The sequence below is a fragment of the Leucopleurus acutus genome, assembly GCF_964270905.1.
Source record: "Leucopleurus acutus genome assembly, chromosome: 9".
NCBI lineage: Eukaryota > Metazoa > Chordata > Mammalia > Artiodactyla > Delphinidae > Leucopleurus > Leucopleurus acutus.
The window spans coordinates 10,028,977-10,049,233 of record NC_139144.1 but is presented as its reverse complement, the minus strand read 5'-3'; the positions used below and the strand labels follow the sequence as shown (position 1 = coordinate 10,049,233).

At 42.9% G+C, this 20,257-nt stretch overlaps 1 protein-coding gene across 1 annotated transcript in view; it reads left to right on the top strand.

The window, feature by feature from the left end:
• Positions 1–20,257, top strand: part of VOPP1 (VOPP1 WW domain binding protein) — a gene marked incomplete at both ends in the record, with an annotated part of 103,466 nt that overhangs the window by 48,988 nt on the left and 34,221 nt on the right. The window contains one exon of the mRNA XM_082846566.1: positions 682–740. Coding sequence (XP_082702692.1) covers positions 682–740 — 59 coding nt within the window. The remainder of the gene's footprint in view (positions 1–681; positions 741–20,257) is intronic.

Here is a 20,257-nt window from a genome sequence, read left to right as displayed (position 1 = left end):
AACGTCTGCATTGTTCGAGGGTCAGCTGTATTCTGAAATATAAAGGTCTAGAAATGTTAAGACTCTGGGAAATGTCTTTCAAAACCAAAAATTGGGTGAAATCTTTGTAATAATTTACTTCTATCATTCTTTAGATATTTGAAGTATCATACCATGTGAATTTTTAAGAATGGATTGTTTTTAATCTGCATTTTTAATGAATTATTCATCCCCCTTTATTTATTTATTTATTTGGCTGGGCTGGGTCTTAGCTGTGGCACACGGGATCTTCGTTGCAGCCTGCTGGGTCTTTAGTTGCGGCATGCGAACTCTTACTTGCGGCATGTGGGATCCAGTTCACCGACCAGGGATCGAACCCGGGCCCCGTGCATTGGGAGCACAGAATCTTAGCCACTGGACCACCAGGGAAGTCTCCCCACCCCTTCTATTTAGAGCTATGAAAAGCTAGAAAAATTATAGGGAAATAGATGTTTTCCTATGTTTTCTTCTCTTTTAAAAATTTTGAAGAAATAACAAGTCATGTTGGGGATGGATCTCCCTCTAGTTCATCGTCCCCCCAACCCCTGCTTCTCACGCTTTAAGCTGCATTCACTCATCCTTCCTTGTTTCTTTTCATGGGATCGTCTCAACAATATGCAAACTACTTTTCACTGACAAAGCTTTTCTTCCTTCTATTTTCAGTGCACAGAGGCCAAAAAGCATTGCTGGTATTTTGAAGGACTCTATCCAACCTATTATATGTAAGTATTTGCACTTATCTGTTGGTTTGATTCTGTGGTCACATCTTTCTCTGGGAATTATTTCTTTCAGTGGTCACAGGACTGGTTATGGGATGGGGCATGCCCAGCCTGACGAGGCCTCCACCCCACAATGAGCAGGCGACCTCCCTAAGGATGCTCTCCCTGCCCAGACCAGCTGCTCTGAGGACAGCGTGGAATTCTGGGTGCTCTGTTCTGTGAGGCATGTTAGCTTGTACATGATTGGTCACAAAGGGCAAATGTCTGAACAAGGCCAGAGTTATGCTGGTTTATACAAATCTTCCTAGGCAAAGGGAGGAAAGGTAGTGGGAAAGAATTTTGAACTTGAGCAGGACAGGACAAAGTACTTAGCTCAGCTGCTGTGACTGTGTGAGAGAGAGAGAGAGAGAGAGAGAGAGACGACAGTGATCACAAGGGTCACCCAGCCTGGCCCCTCCCCAGGCAGGTGCAGTCAGCCTTGTATGGCTCTTGGTTCAGGGCAGGTTATGCCTCTTCCTGTGCCCTCAGCACCTGCCAATATTACTCTTATTAAAGTATTGCCATATTTTCTCCCTATTGTTTTTCTGTATTTTTAATATCTGCTGTGTTAGCCACTAGCTCTGCTGAGCCACCTGCCTAGGTGGCCAGATTAACTCTCTAGATTATTAATTATTATTTTTGATAGTGTTTTGAAGTTCTGTAAGTTTTGAGTGGAATGAGCCAAATTAATTTTTCCCAGAAACTCTTCTGTTGAATTTTGTGAAACATGAGAAATTTCAGTAATGCATATAATTGTGTTATAGAAGAAACACTCTCTTTTCTAGTATATAGGGAGATTGGACAGGAAATACTACACAAAGAGGATTAGTTCTTAATTGGCCAAGATGTATGTTTTTCTTACCTGGCATTCTTGGGGAGTTTTTAATCTCAGAGAGACCAGTGTAGGTGGGGAAGGTTGCTGGGCTGTGAATGGGGACGAAGCACAGGGAAATGGGCACTTTTCCAGCCTTGGCTTCATATCCACAAGCAGGAGTCCTTACTGCCCTACGTGGTGGGAGTCCTGGCAGAAATCCTCTGCAACTGCAAAAAGACAAAATCCACTTGGAAGGTAAAGCAGCAGCAAAAGGGCTTCGGTTCTAATTACAGAGTCGTCAGATTGAAGAAAAATGGTTGTGGGATAAAAGGGAGATGAAAAACTTGGTTCTTAGTACAGTGGGTTTTCCCTGGGAAGCTTTAGTTCTTGATTCAACTTCTTACGCAGGTGTGGCAGGTGTGAATCAATCGTGTCTTCCTTTGAGCTCTTTCTCCAGCTGTTTTGTAGATCAGCTGATGAACCATTTCCTGGTTTTTCAGAGGTTGGTAGTCAGAGGTCCTTGCTGTTCTTGTACTTACTTGCTCGTTTGTTCCTTTATACGTTTATTCACTACATATTTTGAAAGTGTTTTTGCATTGACAGAAAATACAGAGACAAGCCCTGTTTTGTCACTCAGACCTGCTGGTTTGGATTCCTTTCACCTCTCTTCTCTGCTGATAGTGAGGGGAAGGGTCCTAAAAATTAAAAAGTAAAGTCACTCTGCTTTTAGAGTACTGAAGCTCAGTATAAAAGTAACAACAGGTGACATTCATTGAGCACTTAATATAGGCTAGGCAGTTTTACGTCCCTTACATGAATTTATGTCACTTAATCCCCTAGCCATTCCTCTCCTCTCTGTTCCCACTGCCTCCACCTGAGTCCATACCTCTGTCAATACTCATCTGAAGCACTGTATAAACTCCCCCCGCCCAGTGTTACTGAGCTATAATTGGCATATAACATTGTATAGGTTTAAGGTATATAACGTGATGATTTGATACACTTATATATTGCAAAATGATTACCACAATAGCGTTAGCTAACACCTACATCACATCACACAATTACATTTTTTTGGTGATGAGAACATTTAAGATGTACTCTTTTAGTAACTTTAAAGTATATAATAAAGTATTGTTAACTATAATCACCATGCTGTACATTCGAGCCCCAGAACTACTTATTTATCTTATAACTGGAAGTTTGTACTCCTTAACACGTCTCCTCATTCCACGCCCCCTGCCCCAGTCCCTGGTAACCACCATTCTACCCTCTTTTTCTTTTTAATAAATTTATTTATTTATTTATTTATTTTTGGCTGCATTGGGTCTTCGTTGCTGCGCACGGGCTTTCTCTAGCTGTGGCGAGCAGGGGCTGCTCTTCATTGTGATGCACGGGCTTCTCCTTGCGGAGCACGGGCTCTAGGCGCACGGGCTTCAGTAGTTGTGGCACTCAGGCTCATTAGTTGTAGCTCGCGGGCTCTAGAACACAGGCTCAGTAGTTGTGGCGCACAGGCTTAGTTGTTCCGCGGCATGTGGGATCTTCCTGGACCAGGGCTTGAACCCGTGTCCCCTGCATTGGCAGGTGGATTCTTTTTTTTTTTTTTTTTTTGTGGTACGCGGGCTTCTCACTGTTGTGGCCTCTCCCGTTGCGGAGCACAGGCTCCGGACGCTCAGGCTTAGCGGCCATGGCTCACGGGCCCAGCCGCTCTGCGGCATGTGGGATCCTCCCGGACCGGGGCACGAACCTGTGTCCCCTGCATCGGCAGGCAGACTCCCAACCACTGCGCCACCAGGGAAGCCCGGCAGGTGGATTCTTAACCACTGTGCCACCAGGGAAGTCCTACCCTCTTTTTCTAAGAGTTCTGTGTTTTAGATTCCACATGTAAGTGAGATCATAACGATTTATCTTTCTCTGTCTTATTTCGCTTAGCATAATGCCCTCAAAGTCCATCTATGTTGTTGCAAATGGCAGGATTTCCCTCTTTCTCAGGACTGAATAAAATTCCATTGTGTATATATGTACCAGATCGTCTTTATCCATTCATCCATCGACAGACAGGTTGTTTCCATGTCTTGGCTATTGTGAATGATGCTACAATGAACCATAAGATTGCAGATACCTCTTTGAGATCTTGTTTCCACTTCCTTTGCATATACACCCAGAAGTAGAATTGGCAGCTCTATTTTTAATTTTTTGCTGTTCTCCGTAGTGGCTGTACCAATTTACATTCCTACCAACAGTGCACAGGGTTCACATTTTTTCCACACCAACACTTATCTTGTCTTTTTGATGATAGCCATTCTAACAGGTGTGAGGTGATACCTCTGTGTGGTTTTGGTTTGCATTTCCCTGTTGATTCATGATGATTGAGCACATTTTCATGTACCTGTTGGCTATCTCTGTGTCTTCTTTGGAAAATGATCTGTTCAGTTCCTCTGCCCATTTTTAAATTGGATTATTTGGTTTTTTTGCTGTTGAGTTATATGAGTTCCTTGTATGTTTTAGATATTAATCCCTTATCTGATATATGGTTTGCAAATATTTTCTTCCATTCAGTAGACTGCCTTTTCATTTTGTTGAGTGTTTCTTCTGCTGAACAGAAGTGTTTTAGTTTGATGTAGTCCCTTTTGTTTTTTGTGTTTTTGTTGTTTGTGCTTTTGGTGTCATGTCCAAAGTCATTGCCAAGACCAGTGTTGAGGAGTTTCAGTTTCTTCCCTACAGTTTCTTCTAGGAGTTTTAGATCCATTTCAAGTTAATTTTTGTGAGTGGTATAAGATAGGGGTTCAATTTCATTTTTCTCCATGTGTTTCTTCAGTTTTCCCAGAGCTATTTGTTAAAGAGACTATCTTTCCCCATTGGATCCTTTTGGCTCTTGTGTTAAATATTAGTTGACCTTTTATGCTAGGGTTTATTTCTGGGCTTTTTATTCTGTTGCATTGGTTAGTGTGTCTATATTCATGTCAGTACCAAACTGTTTTATTACTGTAGCTTTGTTGTATAATCTGAAGTCAGGGAGTGTGATACCTCCAGCTTAGTTCTTTTCAGGGTTGCTTTGGCTATTCAAGGTCTTTTGTGATTCCATACAAATTTTAGGATTCTTTTTTCTATTTCTGTAAAAATGCCATTGGAATTTTGATAGGAATTCCAGTGATGCTCTAGATGACTTTATAATGGATCTGCTTTCATTCTCTTTTCCCATCAAGTTCTCACTTCTTTCTAAATTACTGAAAATTTTGTGTCACTCTCCTACTTAAAAACATCAGGAGCAAAGTTCAAATCCTTAGCCAACTGTAAACAGGTTTCCATGATACTTGGCTGGTTTTATCCTCTTTATTGTGAGTCCCATGAAGGCAAGGCCCACAGCTTTATTTTAAAAGTTTTCTTATTTGTCTTTTTTTTTTTAATTGAAGTAAAGTTTATTTACAATGTTGTGTTAGTTTCAGGTGCACAGCAAAGTGACTCAGTTATTTATATATATATATATATATATAAAGAATATATATTCTTATCAGATTCTTTTCCATTATAGGTTATTACAAGGTATTGAATATAGTTCCCTGTACAACAGTAGGTCCTTGCTGTTTATCTATTTTATCTAGTAGTTGTGCCTGTTAATCCCAAACTCCTAATTTATCCTTCCCCCCTTCCCCCTTTGGTAGCCATAAGTTTGTTCTCTATGTCTGTGAGTATATTTCTGTTTTGTATTAATGAACTTATGTAAGTTCATTTGTATAGTTTTTTAGATTCCACATATAAGTGATATCATGTGATATATGTCTTTCTTTGTATGGTTTACTTCAGCTTAGTATGATAATCTCTAGGTCCAACCGTGTTGCTGCAAATGGCATTATTTCATTCTTTTAAAAAAATTTTTGTTGCAGTATAGTTGATTTACAATGTTGTGTTATTTCTGCTGTACAGCAAAGTGATTCAGTTATACATATATATATTCCTTTTCATATTCTTTTCCATTATGGTTTATCACAAGATATTGAATGTAGTTCCCTGTGCTATATGGTAGGACCTTGTTGTTTACCTATCCTGTATATTATAGCATCTGCTAATCCCAAACTCCCAACCCTTCCCTCCCCCACCCCTCCCCTTGGCAACCACAAGTCTGTTCTCTGTGTCTGTTTCTGTTTTGTAGATATGTTCATTTGTGTTGTATTTTAGATTCCACATATAAATGATATATGGTATTTGTCTTTCTCTTTCTGACTTATTTTGCTTAGTATGATAATCTCTAGGTCCATTCATGTTGCTGCAAATGGCATTATTTCATTCTTTTTTATGGCTGAGAAATAATCCATTGTATATATGTACCACATCTTCCTTATCCATTCATCTGGTGATAGACATTTAGGTTGCTTCCATGTCTTAGCTACTGTACATACTGCTGCAATGAACACTGGGGTGCATGTTTGAAATAGAGCTTTTGTCTTTTCCGGATATATGCCCAGGAGTGGGATTGCAGGATCATACGGTAGCTCTATTTTTAGTTTTCTAAGGAACCTCCATACTGTTCTCCATAGTGGCTGCACCAATTTACATTCCCACCAACAGTGGAGGAGGGTTCCCTTTTCTCCACACCCTCTCCAGCATTTATTGTTTGTACACTTTCTGATGATGGCCATCTTGACTGGTGTAAGTTGGTACCTCATTGTAGTTTTGATTTGCATTTCTCTAATAATTAGCAATGTTGAGCTTCTTTTCATGTCCCTATTAGGGCCCACAACTTTTAAATGAACTCTCAATGCTAGGACAGTGCCTGGCACACAGGGGACATCCCTGAATGTTAAGTGGATTAGAGTGGATGCTTTTCCATCCAGTTACCACCACTGGTCAGCATTGGCTCTGCTGGTTCCTCTCAGGCATTTCCATGTTCTCTGCCGGGCAGGGTCCTAAGTTCCTCCTTCCTAATTGGCTCTGATATAGCATCTTAGAGGGTCTTCACACAGTGTTGTGTGTCCATTGAGGGCTTCTGAGATTGGGCCTTGATGTGTGCATCTGTTTGGCCTCAGTGTGTGGCATAGTACATGGCACTCGATGCTTGTCTTCACGTTTGCAGTTTGTCTACTACCAGCTTGTTTTGCCCTGATTTCATTTCCCATATTCTGGAAACTTGTCCTTAAATAGATCTTTAAGTGTTCTGGGGTCCAGAAGATCAGGGGTCAAATATTTGCTCTATTACTTTTTTACAAAACTGAGATGAAACTTACCACAAAAAAAAGAAAATTAAAGGCCAATATCACTGATGAACATAGGTGCAAAAATTCTTGACAAAATACAAGCAAACTTAATCCAACAGTACATTTAAAGGATCATACACTGGGTTCAAGATGGTGGAGTAAAAGGACGTGCTCTCACTCCCTCTTGTAGCAACACCAGAATTACAACTAACTGCTGAACAATCATCGACAGGAAGACACTGGAACTCAGCAAAAAGGATACCCCACATGCAAAGACAAAGGAGTAGCCACAATGAGACACCAGTAGGAGGGGCGCAATCACAATAAAATCAAATCCCATAACTGCTGGGTGGGTGACTCACAAGCTGGAAAACACTTATACCACAGAAGTCCACCCACTGGAGTGAAGGTTCTGAGCCCCACGTCAGGCTTCTCAACCTCGGGGCCTGGCAATGGGAGGAGGAATTCCTTGAGAGTCAGACTTTGAAGGCTAGCGGGATTTGATTGCAAGATTTCGACAGGACTGGGGGAAACAGAGACTCCACTCTTGGAGGGCACACACAAAGTAGTGTGCGCATCGGGACCCAGGGGAAGGAGCAGTGACCCCATAGGAGACTGAACCAGACCTACCTGCTAGTGTTGGAGGGTCTCCTGCAGAGGCAGGGTATGGCTGTGTGTCACCGTGATGACAAGGACACTGGCAGCAGAAGTTCTGGGAAGTACTCCTTGGCGTGAGCCCTCCCAGATTCCACCATTAGCCCCACCAAAGAGCCCAGGTAGGCTCCAGTGTTGGGTTGCCTCAGGCCAAAAAACCAACAGGGAGGGAACCCAGCCCCACCCATCAGCAGACAAGTGGATTAAAGTTTTACTTAGCTCTGCCCACCAGAGCAACAGCCAGCTCTACCCACCACCAGTCCCTCCCATCAGGTAACTTGCACAAGCCTCTTAGATAGCCTCATCCACCACAGGGCAGACAGCAGAAGCAAGAAGAACTACAATCCTGCAGCCTGTGGAACAAAAAACACATTCACAGAAAGATAGACAAGATGAAAAGGCAGAGGGCTATGTACCAGATGAAGGAACAAGATAAAACCCCAGAAGAACAACGAAATGAAGTGAAGATAGGCAACCTTCCAGAAAAAGAATTCAGAATAATGATAGTGAAGGTGATCCAGGACCTTGGAAAAAGAATGGAGGCAAAGATCGAGAAGATGGAAGAAATGTTTAACAAAGACCTAAAAGAATTAAAGAACAAACGAACAGAGATGAACAACACAATAACTGAAATGAAAACTACACTAGAAGGAATAGCAGAATAACTGAGGCAGAAGAACGGATAAGTGACCTGGAAGACAGAATGGTGGAATTCACTGCTGCAGAGCAGACCTGGAAGACAGAATGGTGGAATTCACTGCTGCAGAGCAGAATAAAGAAAAAAGAATGAAAAGAAATAAAGACAGCCTAAGAGACCTCTGGGACAACATTAAACGCAACAACATTCACATTTTAGGGGTCCCAGAAGGAGAAGAGAGAGAGAGAAAGGACCCGAGAAAATATTTGAAGAGATTATAGTCGAAAACTTCCCTAACATGGGAAAGGAAATAGCCACCCAAGTCCAGGAAGTACAGAGTCCCATACAGGATGAACCCAAGGAGAAACACGCTGAGACACATAGTAATCAAATTGGCAAAAATTAAAGACAAAGAAAAATTATTGAAAGCAACGAGGGAAAAATGACAAATAACATACAAGGGAACTCCCATAAGGTTAACAGCTGATTACTCAGCAGAAACTCTACAAGCCAGAAGGGAGTGGCATGATATACTTAAAGTGATGAAAGGGAAGAACCTACAACAAAGATTACTCTACCCAGCAAGGATCTCATTCAGATTCGATGGAGAAATCAAAAGCTTTACAGACAAGCAAAAGCTGAGAGAATTCAGCACCACACAACCAGCTCTACAACAAATGCTAAAGGAACTTCTCTAGGTGGGAAACACAAGAGAAGAAAAGGACCTACAAAAACAAACCCACAACAGTTAAGAAAATCGTAATAGGAACATACATATTGATAATTACCTTAAATGTGAATGGATTAAATGCTCCAACCAAAAGACACAGGCTTGCTGAATGGATACAAAAACAAGACCCATATATATGCTGTCTACAAGAGACCCACTTCAGAGCTAGGGACACATTCAGACTGAAAGTGAGGAGATGGAAAAAGATATTCCATGCAAATGGATATCAAAAGAAAGCTGGAGTAGCAATACTTATATCAGATAAAATAGACTTTAAAATAAAGAATGTTACAAGAGACAAGGAAGGACACTACATAATGATCAAGGGATCAATCCAAGAAGAAGATATAACAATTAGAGATATATATACACCCAACATAGGAGCACCTCAATATATAAGGCAACTGCTAACAGCTCTAAAAGAGGAAATTGACAGTAACACAATAATAGTGGGGGACTTTAACACCTCACTTACACCAATGGACAGATCATCCAAACAGAAAATTAATAAGGAAACACAAGCTTTAAATGACACAATAAACCGGACAGATTTAATTGTTAGTTATAGGACATTCCATCCAAAAACCGCAGATTACACTTTCTTCTCAAGTGCACATGGAACATCCTCCAGGATAGATCACATCTTGGGTCACAAATCAAGCCTCAGTAAATTTAAGAAAATTGAAATCATATCAAGCATCTTTTGTGACCACAACGCTATGAGATTAGAAATCAGTTACAGGGAAAAAAACGTAAAAAGCACAAACACATGGAGGCTAAACAATATGTTACTAAATAACCAGGAGATCACTGAAGAAATCAAAGAGGAAATCAAAAAATACCTAGAGACAAATGACAATGAAAACGCAATGATCCAAAACCTATGGGATGCAGCAAAAACAGTTCTAAGAGGGAAGTTTGTAGCTATACAAGCCTACCTCAAGAAACAAGAAAAATCTCAAATAAACAATCTAACATTACACCTAAAGGAACTAGAGAAAGAAGAACAAACAAAACCCAAAGTTAGTAGAAGGAAAAAAATCATAAAGATCAGAGCAGAAATAAATGAATTAGAAACAAAGAAAACAATGGCAAAGATCAATAAAACTAAAAGCTGGTTCTTTGAGAAGATAAACAAAATTGATAAACCATTAGCCAGACTCATCAAGAGGGAGAGGACTCAAAAATAAAATTACAAATGAAAAAGGAGAAATCACAACTGACACTGCAGAAATACAAAGGATTATAAGAGATTACTACAAACAACTCTATGCCAATAAAATGTACAACCTGGAAGAAATGGACAAATTCTTAGAAAGGTATAACCTTCCAAGACTGAACCAGGAAGAAATAGAAAATATGAACAGACCAATCACAAGTAATGAAATTCAAACTGTGATTAAAAATCTTCCAACAAACTAAAGTCCAGGACCGGATAGCTTCACAGGTGAATTCTATCAAACATTTAGAGAAGAGCTAACACCCATCCTTCTCAAACTCTTCCAAAAAATTGCAGAGGAAGGAAAACTCCCAAACTCATTCTATGAGGCCACCATCACCCTGATACCAAAACCAGACCAAGATACTACTAAAAAAGAAAATTACAGACCAATATCACTGATGAATATAGATGCAAAAATCCTCAACAAAATATTAGCAAACAAAATCCAACAACACATTAAAAGGATCATACACCATGATCAAGTGGGATTAATCCCAGGGATGCAAGGATTCTTCAATATATGCAAATCAATCAATGTGATACACCATATTAACAAATTGAAGAAGAAAAACCATATGATCATCTCAATAGATGCAGAAAAAGCTTTTGACAAAATTCAACACCCATTTATGATAAAAACTCTCCAGAAAGTGGGCATAGAGGGAACCTACCTCAACATAATAAAGGCCCTGTATGACAAACCCATAGCAAACATCATTCTCAATGGTGAAAAACTGAAAGCATTTCCTCTAAGATCAGGAACAAGACAAGGATGTCCACTCTTACCACTATTATTCAACATAGTTTTGGAAGTCCTAGTCACAGCAATCAGAGAAGAAAAAGAAATAATAGGAATCCAAATTGGAAAAGAAGAAGTAAAACTGTCACTGTTTGCAGATGACATGATACTATACATAGAGAATCCTAAAGATGCCACCAGAAAATTACTAGAGCTAATCAATGAATTTGGTAAAGTTGCAGGATACAAAATTAATGCACAGAAATCTTTTGCATTCCTAAACACTAATGTTGAAAAATCTGAAAGAGAAATTAAGGAAACACTCCCATTTACCATTGCAACAAAAAGAATAAAATACCTAGGAATAAACCTACCTAGGAAGACAAAAGACCTGTATGCAGAAAACTATAAGACACTGTTGAAAGAAATCAAAAATGATACCAACAGATGGAGAGATATTCCATGTTCTTGGATTGGAAGAATCAACATTGTTAAAATGACTATACTACCCAAAGCAATCTACAGATTCAATGCAATCCCTATCAAATTACCAATGGCATTTTTTTTTAATAGAACTAGAACAAAAAAATCTTAAAATTTGTATGGAGACACAAAAGACCCCGAATAGCCAAATCAGTCTTGAGGGGAAAAAATGGAGTTGGAGGAATCAGACTCCCTGAGTTCAGACTATACTACAAAGCTACAGCAATCAAGACAATATGGTACTGGCACAAAAACAGAAATATAGATCAATGGAACAGGATAGAAAGCCCAGAGATAAACCCACACACCTATGGTCAACTAATCTATACAAAGGAGGCAGGGATATACAATGGAGAAAAGACAGTCTCTTCAATAAGTGGTGCTGGGAAAACTGGACATCTACGTGTAAAAGAATGAAATTAGAACACTCCCCAACACCATACAGAAAAATAAACTCAAAATGGATTAGAGACCTAAATGTAAGACCGGACACTATGAAACTCTTAGAGGAAAACATAGGAAGAACACTCTTTGACATAAATCATAGCAGGATCTTTTTTGATCCACCTCCTAGAGTAATGGAAATAAAAACAAAAATAAACAAATGGGACCTAATGAAACTTTAAAAGCTTTTGCAAAGCAAAGGAAACTACAAGGAAGATGAAAAGACAACCCTCAGAATGGGAAAAAATATTTGCAAACAAATCAACGGACAAAGGATTAATCTCCAAAGTATATAAACAGCTCATGCAGCTCAATATTAAAAAAACAAACAACCCAATCAAAACATGGGCAGAAGACCTAAATAGACATCTCTCCAAAGAGGACATACAGATGGCCAAGAAGCACATGAAAAGCTGCTCAACATCACTAATTATTAGAGAAATGCAAATCAAAACTACAATGAAGTATCACCTCACACCAGTTAGAATGGGCATCATCAGAAAATCTACAGACAACAAATGCTGGAGAGGGTGTGGAGAAAAGGGAGCCCTCCTACACTGTTGCTGATAAAGTAAATTGGTGCAGCCACTGTGGAGAACAGTATGGAGGTTCTTTAAAAACTAAAAATAAAACTACAACATTATCCTGCAATCCTACTTCTGGGCATATACCCAGAAAAGATGAAAACTCTAATTTAAAAGATACATGCACCCCAATGTTCGTTGCAGCATTACTTACAATAGCTAAGACATGGAACCAACCTAAATGTCCATCAACGGAGGAATGGATAAAGGAGATGTGGTATATATATATATATATATATATATACACACACACATACCACATATATAATGGAATATTACTCAGCCATAAAAAAGAATGAAATTATGCCATTTGTGGCAACATGGATGGACCTGGAGATTATCATACTACTAAGTGAAGTAAGCCAGACAGAGAAAGACAACTATCATATGATTATCACTTATATGTGGAATATAAAAAAAAGATACAAATGAACTTATATACAAAACAGAAATAGACCCACAGACTTAGAAAACAAACTTATGGTTACCAAAGGGGGAAGGTAGGGGGAGGGATAAATTAGGAGTTTGGGACTATCATACACACACTGCTATATATAAACTAGATAAACAACAGGGACCTACTTTATAGCACAGGCAACTCTACTCAATATTTTACAATAACCTATAAGGGAAAAGATTCTGAAAAAGAATATATATATATTTATATATATGTGTATATATGTGTGTGTGTGTGTATTGTGTATATATATGTGTATATATATATATACACATATATATACACACACATATATGCATAACAATTACTTAGCTGTACACCTGAAACACAACATTGTAAATCAACTATAGTTCAATTAAAAAAAAAAACCAGGTGAAATTTACATAACGGAATGAACCATTTTGAAGTGAACAGCGTGGTGGCATTGTAGTTCAGGGCCTGTGCATGGCCAGCACTGAAATCATATGCAGATGTATGCACACCCAAGTGTAGCTTGCATCTGTACTGTGTAGGCACACAAGGCTGGTTCTTACACAAACCGACCTTGCCACTTGCCTCCACCCTTGAGGCGTGTTGATGTCCTGACACACCCACGGGCTCAGTGTGCTGCTGGCAGAAGAGCTGCTTTTTACCATCCGCTCCATGTAGCATGTGAAAACTCATCTCCCTGCTTTCCATCAAGCTGGGGCAATGGAGTGCTTATATCCAAGGGGAGTCAGGAGCAGTGACTTAGATGTATTCTACTCTGTCCCAGCTTTCGTTGCTCAAGGATCGATCTGCTGCAGGCTAGATACCAGCCGCAGACCGATCACAACCTAGGCTAGAAGCACTTGCGCCTGTGTGTCGTTCCCGGAAGCCAACCCCATCGTGGTTTCTGTGGACGTGGCACAGATGGTGGTGCAGGTAAAGGAGACTCGCTTACAGCCCAGGCTTGCCCTTGCTGGGGGCCTGGGCATCGAGGTCCAGCACTGTGGTCTGCATGGCACACCAGACCTGCCTCTGGACACACGTCCGGTGCCACGTGCTTACTGTTCGAGGAGCCGGATGCTACACCTCCTTTGTTCAATCCCCCGATGCCTGTTGAGTGTCTGCCACATGCCGGCTGTTGGGGTCCAGTGGTGCAGGTCAGGGGTGGTGCTGTGCCCCAGGGAGCTGGGACACAATAACGTGTGACCGACCAGTTAATATTTTGAAGCACCTTTAACACTAAATTGAAAAATCATGAGTTATGACAGATCTCATTTAACAAATATATTCCTGGTATATTCTGCCTTCCATTTCTTCTGGGCAAAGTGCTTTGTGTAAGATTCTCCTAGATAGATAATTCCTGAAAGATATGTTGACTCAAGATGGTATTTTTATTCTGTTTCAGGGTTCCCCCCTGTGGAAAAACATGTTACAAACAACACCTCTGTTTTGTGCTTATAACTTACCATGGAGCACACTGGGGAGAGAACATGCAGGTCACACACTTGTTTTACAGATTTTACTCTTGCTTTTGAAATCTAATTTCATTTGACTCACCAGAAGTCCCAGAAGTAGACACTCCTTCTGCTTCCTTTGTCTGTCTTCATGTTCCTGAATTTCATTCTAGCATTGTAGTCATCAAGCTACTAGAGGCTAATTTTTTAAAAAGATAATTAGGTTTCCACTGTAGCTACCTGGACATGTAAAATGACTCTCCCCTGATTGGTTTGTTGATCCAAACTATATCTCTGTCTGCCCTCTCCCTTCATCAAGGTTTTTGATTTCTTTAATTTGTTCATTTATGGAATATGTATATGTACAAGCAAAATGTATTCTCATTTTTGAAGAAAAAGTCCCTTTGGAATCTGAACAGAGAAGCAACACATATTTCAACCCTCTTTCCTATGATTTCTTTCTTTCCATCTGTCCTTCACTACCTTTCTTTCCTATCTACAGTCTGAGCTTTCAAAAGCTTTTAATTGAAATGTACCTTTTCTTTTTTTTTGGCTGTGTTGGGTCTTCGTTGCTGCACACGGGCTTTCTCTAGTTGCGGCGAGCGGGGGCTACTCTTCCTTGCAGTGCATGGGCTTCTCATTGCAGTGGCTTCCCGTGTTGCAGGGCACGGGCTCTAGGTGCGCAGGCTTCAGTAGTTGCAGCATGGGGGCTCAGTAGTTGTGGCTCACGGGCTGTAGAGTGCAGGCTTCAGTAGTTGTGGCTCGTGGGCTCAGTAGTTGTGGCTCATGGGTTCTAGAGTGCAGGCTTCAGTAGTTGTGGCTTGCGGGCTGTAGAGTGCAGGCTTCAGTAGTTATGGCTCGTGGGCTCAGTAGTTGCAGTTTGTGGGCTCAGTAGTTGCGGCTCGTGGGCTCTAGAGCACAGGCTCAGTAGTTGTGGTGCACAGACTGTTGTTCCGCAGCATGTGGGATCTTCCCGGACCAGGGCTCGAACCTCTGTCCCCTGCATTGGCAGGCAGATTCTTAACCTGCACCACCAGGGAAGTCCTAAAATGTACGTTTTTTGTGCTTTGGTTCTGGGCTTCCTAGATACATCCTCTTAGCAACAGTGTGATTTAAAAATAGCAGGGAGGTCACGTGGCCTCACCAGTCCCGTCCCTTTGCTTTCATTCTCGACTTGAGTTGTTCTTGGGCCAAGGACTTGCTCATTCAGCCCCTCTGTGTGCTGCAGGGGCGGGTGAGGTGAGCAGATGGGGACGGGCCTGCTGAGGAGCCCTTGCCGCTGGCCGCGCAGGGCTGCACATGTCTGCAGGGCCTGGCTTCCTTCCTGTGTGTTCAGAGTCCAGAGGGCACTGCAGATCAAGGTGGCAGTTGTCAGGGAAGAGTCCCAGTGCAGTGGCACATCCTGGAGCACTTCGATGCCCTGGTGGCTGGCGGGAGCGCCTGTCCTGCTGGGAGGTGCACCCCGGGCTCTGCTCTTGCGTGTGCAGGAGGGCGGGCACGGGGCTGGCTCTGCTCCAGCTGCTCTCACCAGCAGACCCCTTGGCCTCTACGCCTTGGTTCTTGGGGTCCCGTGGCTGTGGTCATGGTCACTACCACATTCAGTTTCTGAGAGGGTAGATACTGCCCTGTGCGTCCCTAGCGTCTATAATCATCACTGATATTTGCAGTTTCCTGGTGGCTTGGAGAGGGTCAGTGGGTCTGCATCCAGAGGTGTCCAGAGGGGCCCTGGCGGACCACCACGGCCACAGTCGACCCCCTTGTGGGCAGAGGGGGCCTCTCAGATCAGGAACAGTGTCTCTCTGTCAATGAGAAACGTCACACTTTCTGCTGAGATCTGTAGCCCCGAGGCTCGCTTGCCCACAGCCGCCGTCCACGGAAGGATGTGAGTGTCCAAGGGCAGAGGTGGGAGGCAGAACCAGGTGGAAGGCGGAGGGTGCTGGGTCTGTGTCGGCCGCTTGGACTCGTGTGAGTCTCCAAGTATGGGGCCCAGGGACCTCAGGGCCTTCTCCGAAGTTCACGGTGGTGGAAGGACCTCAGTGCCCTGGCGCACGCGCCAGCACTCACGGGGAGCCACCCATGCTTCCGTGTCTGCCTCAGACCAAGACAGAGCAAAGCGTGTCCCTGAGTTTTCCCAGACTGTAGCTGAGGCGGAGCCCTCCACGGCGGCGAGGAAATTGTCCGGGAATTAATCGTAATACAAAGACTAAGAATAATAACAGCTGACATTCATTGAGTGCCTACGGCACGCAGTGGACTTTTCTGAGCACGCTACATGTATACTCTTCCGAGAGCTTTTGAGAGTGGCCTCTCTCTCCTCCCCTCCCTTCTTTTCCCTCCGTTTCAGCTGAGGGACCTGTGTCCTTGTCATCCTTTGGTACCACGCTCCATCCTCGGACTTACTGTTGCTGAAATAAAACATCCATTGTTTCCTCCCTAGACTGGGGGTTCGTTGAGGGCACGAGTTCTGTCTTCTGTGCTGACACACTGTCAGGCACATGGAAAGCACTCGGTACTCATTTAGTAACTCACACGTCGTGGCCTGGAGCAGGGTTGGGGAAGGAAAGAGTGACTCACTGTCATTCTTCAGTGATGGAAATTGTTTTAGGGACCTAATGTCAAGAGACCTCTAGCCCTGCTCTGCCATTACGTTGCTCTGTGATCTCGATCAAATCTCCTAACCTTTCTGGGCCCCAACTTCCTGGGCTATATAATCTCCAAGGTCTTATACTGCTTAATTCTATGACACCCTCTGGCTGGCTGTGCAGAATCATTTAGAGCATAGAGAACAAACAATGAACGACCAAGCAGGCTTCTGTGTTGTAGCAGAGACAAGGGTACAGATATGAGATGGATTTTAGCGCATCAAGGGTCCAACCTGCTTGCCAAGTACAAAGCAATCACCTAACATTTCCTTTCTAAGCAGTGAGTCATCTTTCTTCTGCAGGTCTTAGTATTGACACAACAGTGGGGAGGAGACGTTAATCACACAGTCAGATGGTGGAATGGATCTGGGAGCCTGGGACCACTCCCTGCTCCAGACTGTGAGGTTCCTGAGATGTCTTATTAGGTGCTGAACTGGGCCTTCGTGGGAGTCAGGTACATGGATGCTTACTTAAACCATGACTGTTTTCATTGGATTTTAAACAAGCCAGAGAAAGCTGGTGATTTAGACGTGCATGTTTCCTGTTCTTTAGGAATAGAATTGGATCTGGTAATTCCTTCCAGAAAATTGATGGTAGGTTAGAAATGGGTTGGGTCTTCTTAACTAGACACCAGTGATTTAAAAACAAGATGAACCAGTGGCGCTCTGTAGAGCTGGCCAGTGGGAAAGGACCCAAAGGGGGTCCTTGATTTACCTATATCCTCCTGGAATACTAAGGAAACCTTAAGACCCTCCCTACCTAGTTTTACAAATGAAGTAATTGACAGCACCCACCTGGGCCCACAGTGTCTTCAGGGGCCTCACTGTCTGACTGGGTCACACCTCTGGCCGCCACGTGGATGGAACAGAGCTGCAGGGCATTTGGGTCCTGGGTGTTGTGTTTGCACACTTATTCTAGTTTCTGGTTCAGCTCTAAGTACCACTGAAGGAGAGAATGTGGGGACGCTTGTCTTAATCATCTCCACTGAGACTTGAGGGAATCCCCAACTGCCCAGCTCAAGGGAGAGAGTGAAAGGGAACAGATGGTTGGAAAGCACTTTGGTCAGACATATAAAAGGAAGATAGGATGCATGAAACAGTGAGGACACACATCAGGGTCATGCACTGATGACCCTGACGTGTGTGCTTTGTTGAGTACCTGTTACGTGCACACCACCGCTACGGGGGGAGGGAGTGAACGTGTACCAACCCTGGGAGTAGAGACACAGAGGCAGGCCTCAGGCCCACCTCCTGCAGCTCTAGGAAGGGCCGTTCCTTCCAGCACTGCCCTCCTCTGGCTATCGGTTTCGACCAGGCCATTCTCAGGCCCTGTGCCCAAGTTTCCCATTGCAGTGTTGAAGCTTCTTTCAAAGTACTCCCATTACCCTGGTTTATCGTGTCTTTCTTTCTGGGTTCATTCCTCAGCTGTGAATAATTAATGGTGTGAATGGGTGAAGTGTTTGCAGGTGTCAGATCAAGATCCCAGATTCAGGCTTTGCAGAGCCCGCACCCAGCTAGGAGGTTGGTGCCAAGGTCAGTTCAGGGGCCCTGCGACACAAGGTCCCCCCGAGCAGTAGCAGGCTGTGTTGTGACCTGGGCCCGGTGCCCTGCGCCCTCTGTGCCCAGCTCCCCAGCAGCTTGGGGAGCCTGAGGTGTGTGCAGGGTGGGGCAGGGGAGGGGGGGCTTCAGCTGGTGAAGCAGCTGAGCACAGCCTTTGGAAGCAGCCTGGGGAGGGGGAGGTGTCTGGTCTGGGACAGATACCGAAAAGAAGAATTTTTCTCCTTCCTCACTCCTTGTTGTTGGGCTTCTCATTGAAGACTGCTGGCGTAAGTTGGGGGCATTTTCGTGTCCTTAGAACAGGGAGAAAGGTTTCACCGTCATCCCCCTTTCGGATCGCTAGACTCCTGTTGTGGTCTGAATATTTGTGTCCCCCCCAAATTCACATGTGGAGTCCTAACCCCCAAAGGTGATAGTATTAGGAAGTAAGGACTTTGGGAGGAGCTGAGGTCCTGAGGGTGGAGCCTTTGTAAATGGGATTCGTGCTCTCATATAAGAGCCTCCAGAGGGCTCCCTTGCGCCATCCACCATGTGAGGACACAGGCTGTGAACCGGCAGGGGGCCCTCACCAAAACACGACCATCAGCTTGATCTTGGACCTCCCAGCCCCCAGAGCTGTGAGAAGTCAATTTATGCTGTTTGTAAGCCGCTGGTATTTTGTTATAGCAGCCGGAACAGACTAAGACAGCCTCTAAAATGTCATGTTTCTCTATATATTCTGTAACTGGATTTTTCCCCCTTAACTATAGATTATAAATCTTCTTCTAAATCAGTATACAAAGCAACCTCATTGTTTTTCTTCATGACAGAGTGTTCCCTGGGGAGGTACCATAGTTCCTCTACACATTCCATTATAAGCATTGTACATTCAGGTAGTGCCACTTTTGTTTTGTTTTTGCTACTGAAGGTCTGCATATCCTTACCTGTTATTCCAGAATTTGAGACAGTGATCATAAACAAATTTTTAAATACTTGGTAGCAGGAATGGATTTGGACAACACGAGGCTTTTAAAATTCTTCTTAGAATTCCATTTAGTAGGATGTGCTAAAATATAAACTGAGGCCTATTAAAGTTTTCAGGAGTTTATCTGAGGAAACATCAATTCACATTGGGCAGTGATGAGCATTCCACCGCCAGAAGCCAGGGGCGAGGTGTTTATAGAGAATCAAACAAGGAAGTGATTTGATTGGCTACAGTTTAAGAGATTGCCTAGTCTGGGAAAGTCCTGTTGGCGGTTGGTCATTGGTTTCCTTCCCAACTTGAGGCATTCACGGGAATCCACTCTGCCTTAGGTTTCAGTTTGCTTCCAAAGGCAACACAACTGTCAGAGCCCCCTCAGGCTAACGGCCTTCTTGTTTGAGAACTTTAACAGATGTTTTGTGTATTTCAGTGCAGATTTCTGCTGGTAATGTTATGTAGCACGTGGTTACATATCTTATAATTCATGAATCCAGACAGTTCTCAGTCTGCACATATCTGCTCCCCAGAGTTCGGAGAAAGGATTCTGATACGTCCCCGTACTCACTAAACATCTTCCTACACGTACTAGAACTTATTTTGTCGTGAAATGGATTTGCAGAAATAGAATTGCTGAAGCAAAGGTTATGCTTGTTTCATATTTAATAAATGCTGTTAGTCTCCCAAACGTTGTCATGATATAATCGGCCATCAGGGTGTGAGAGCGGCTGCTTTCGACCATCCTCAGCACCACTGGGTGTAACACCGTAATCAGAGGACGCTTTGTACTCTGGGTTCTTGTTAGTTATGTGTTGTCTCATCCCAGGGAGTCTCTTTCTGCTGTGACATCACTTCCGCTGAAGGCAGACACATGTGATACCGGGAACCATGGTAGGCACCTGGGCTATACATAGAGGAATGAGATAGGATTGCTCTTGAGCTCATGGT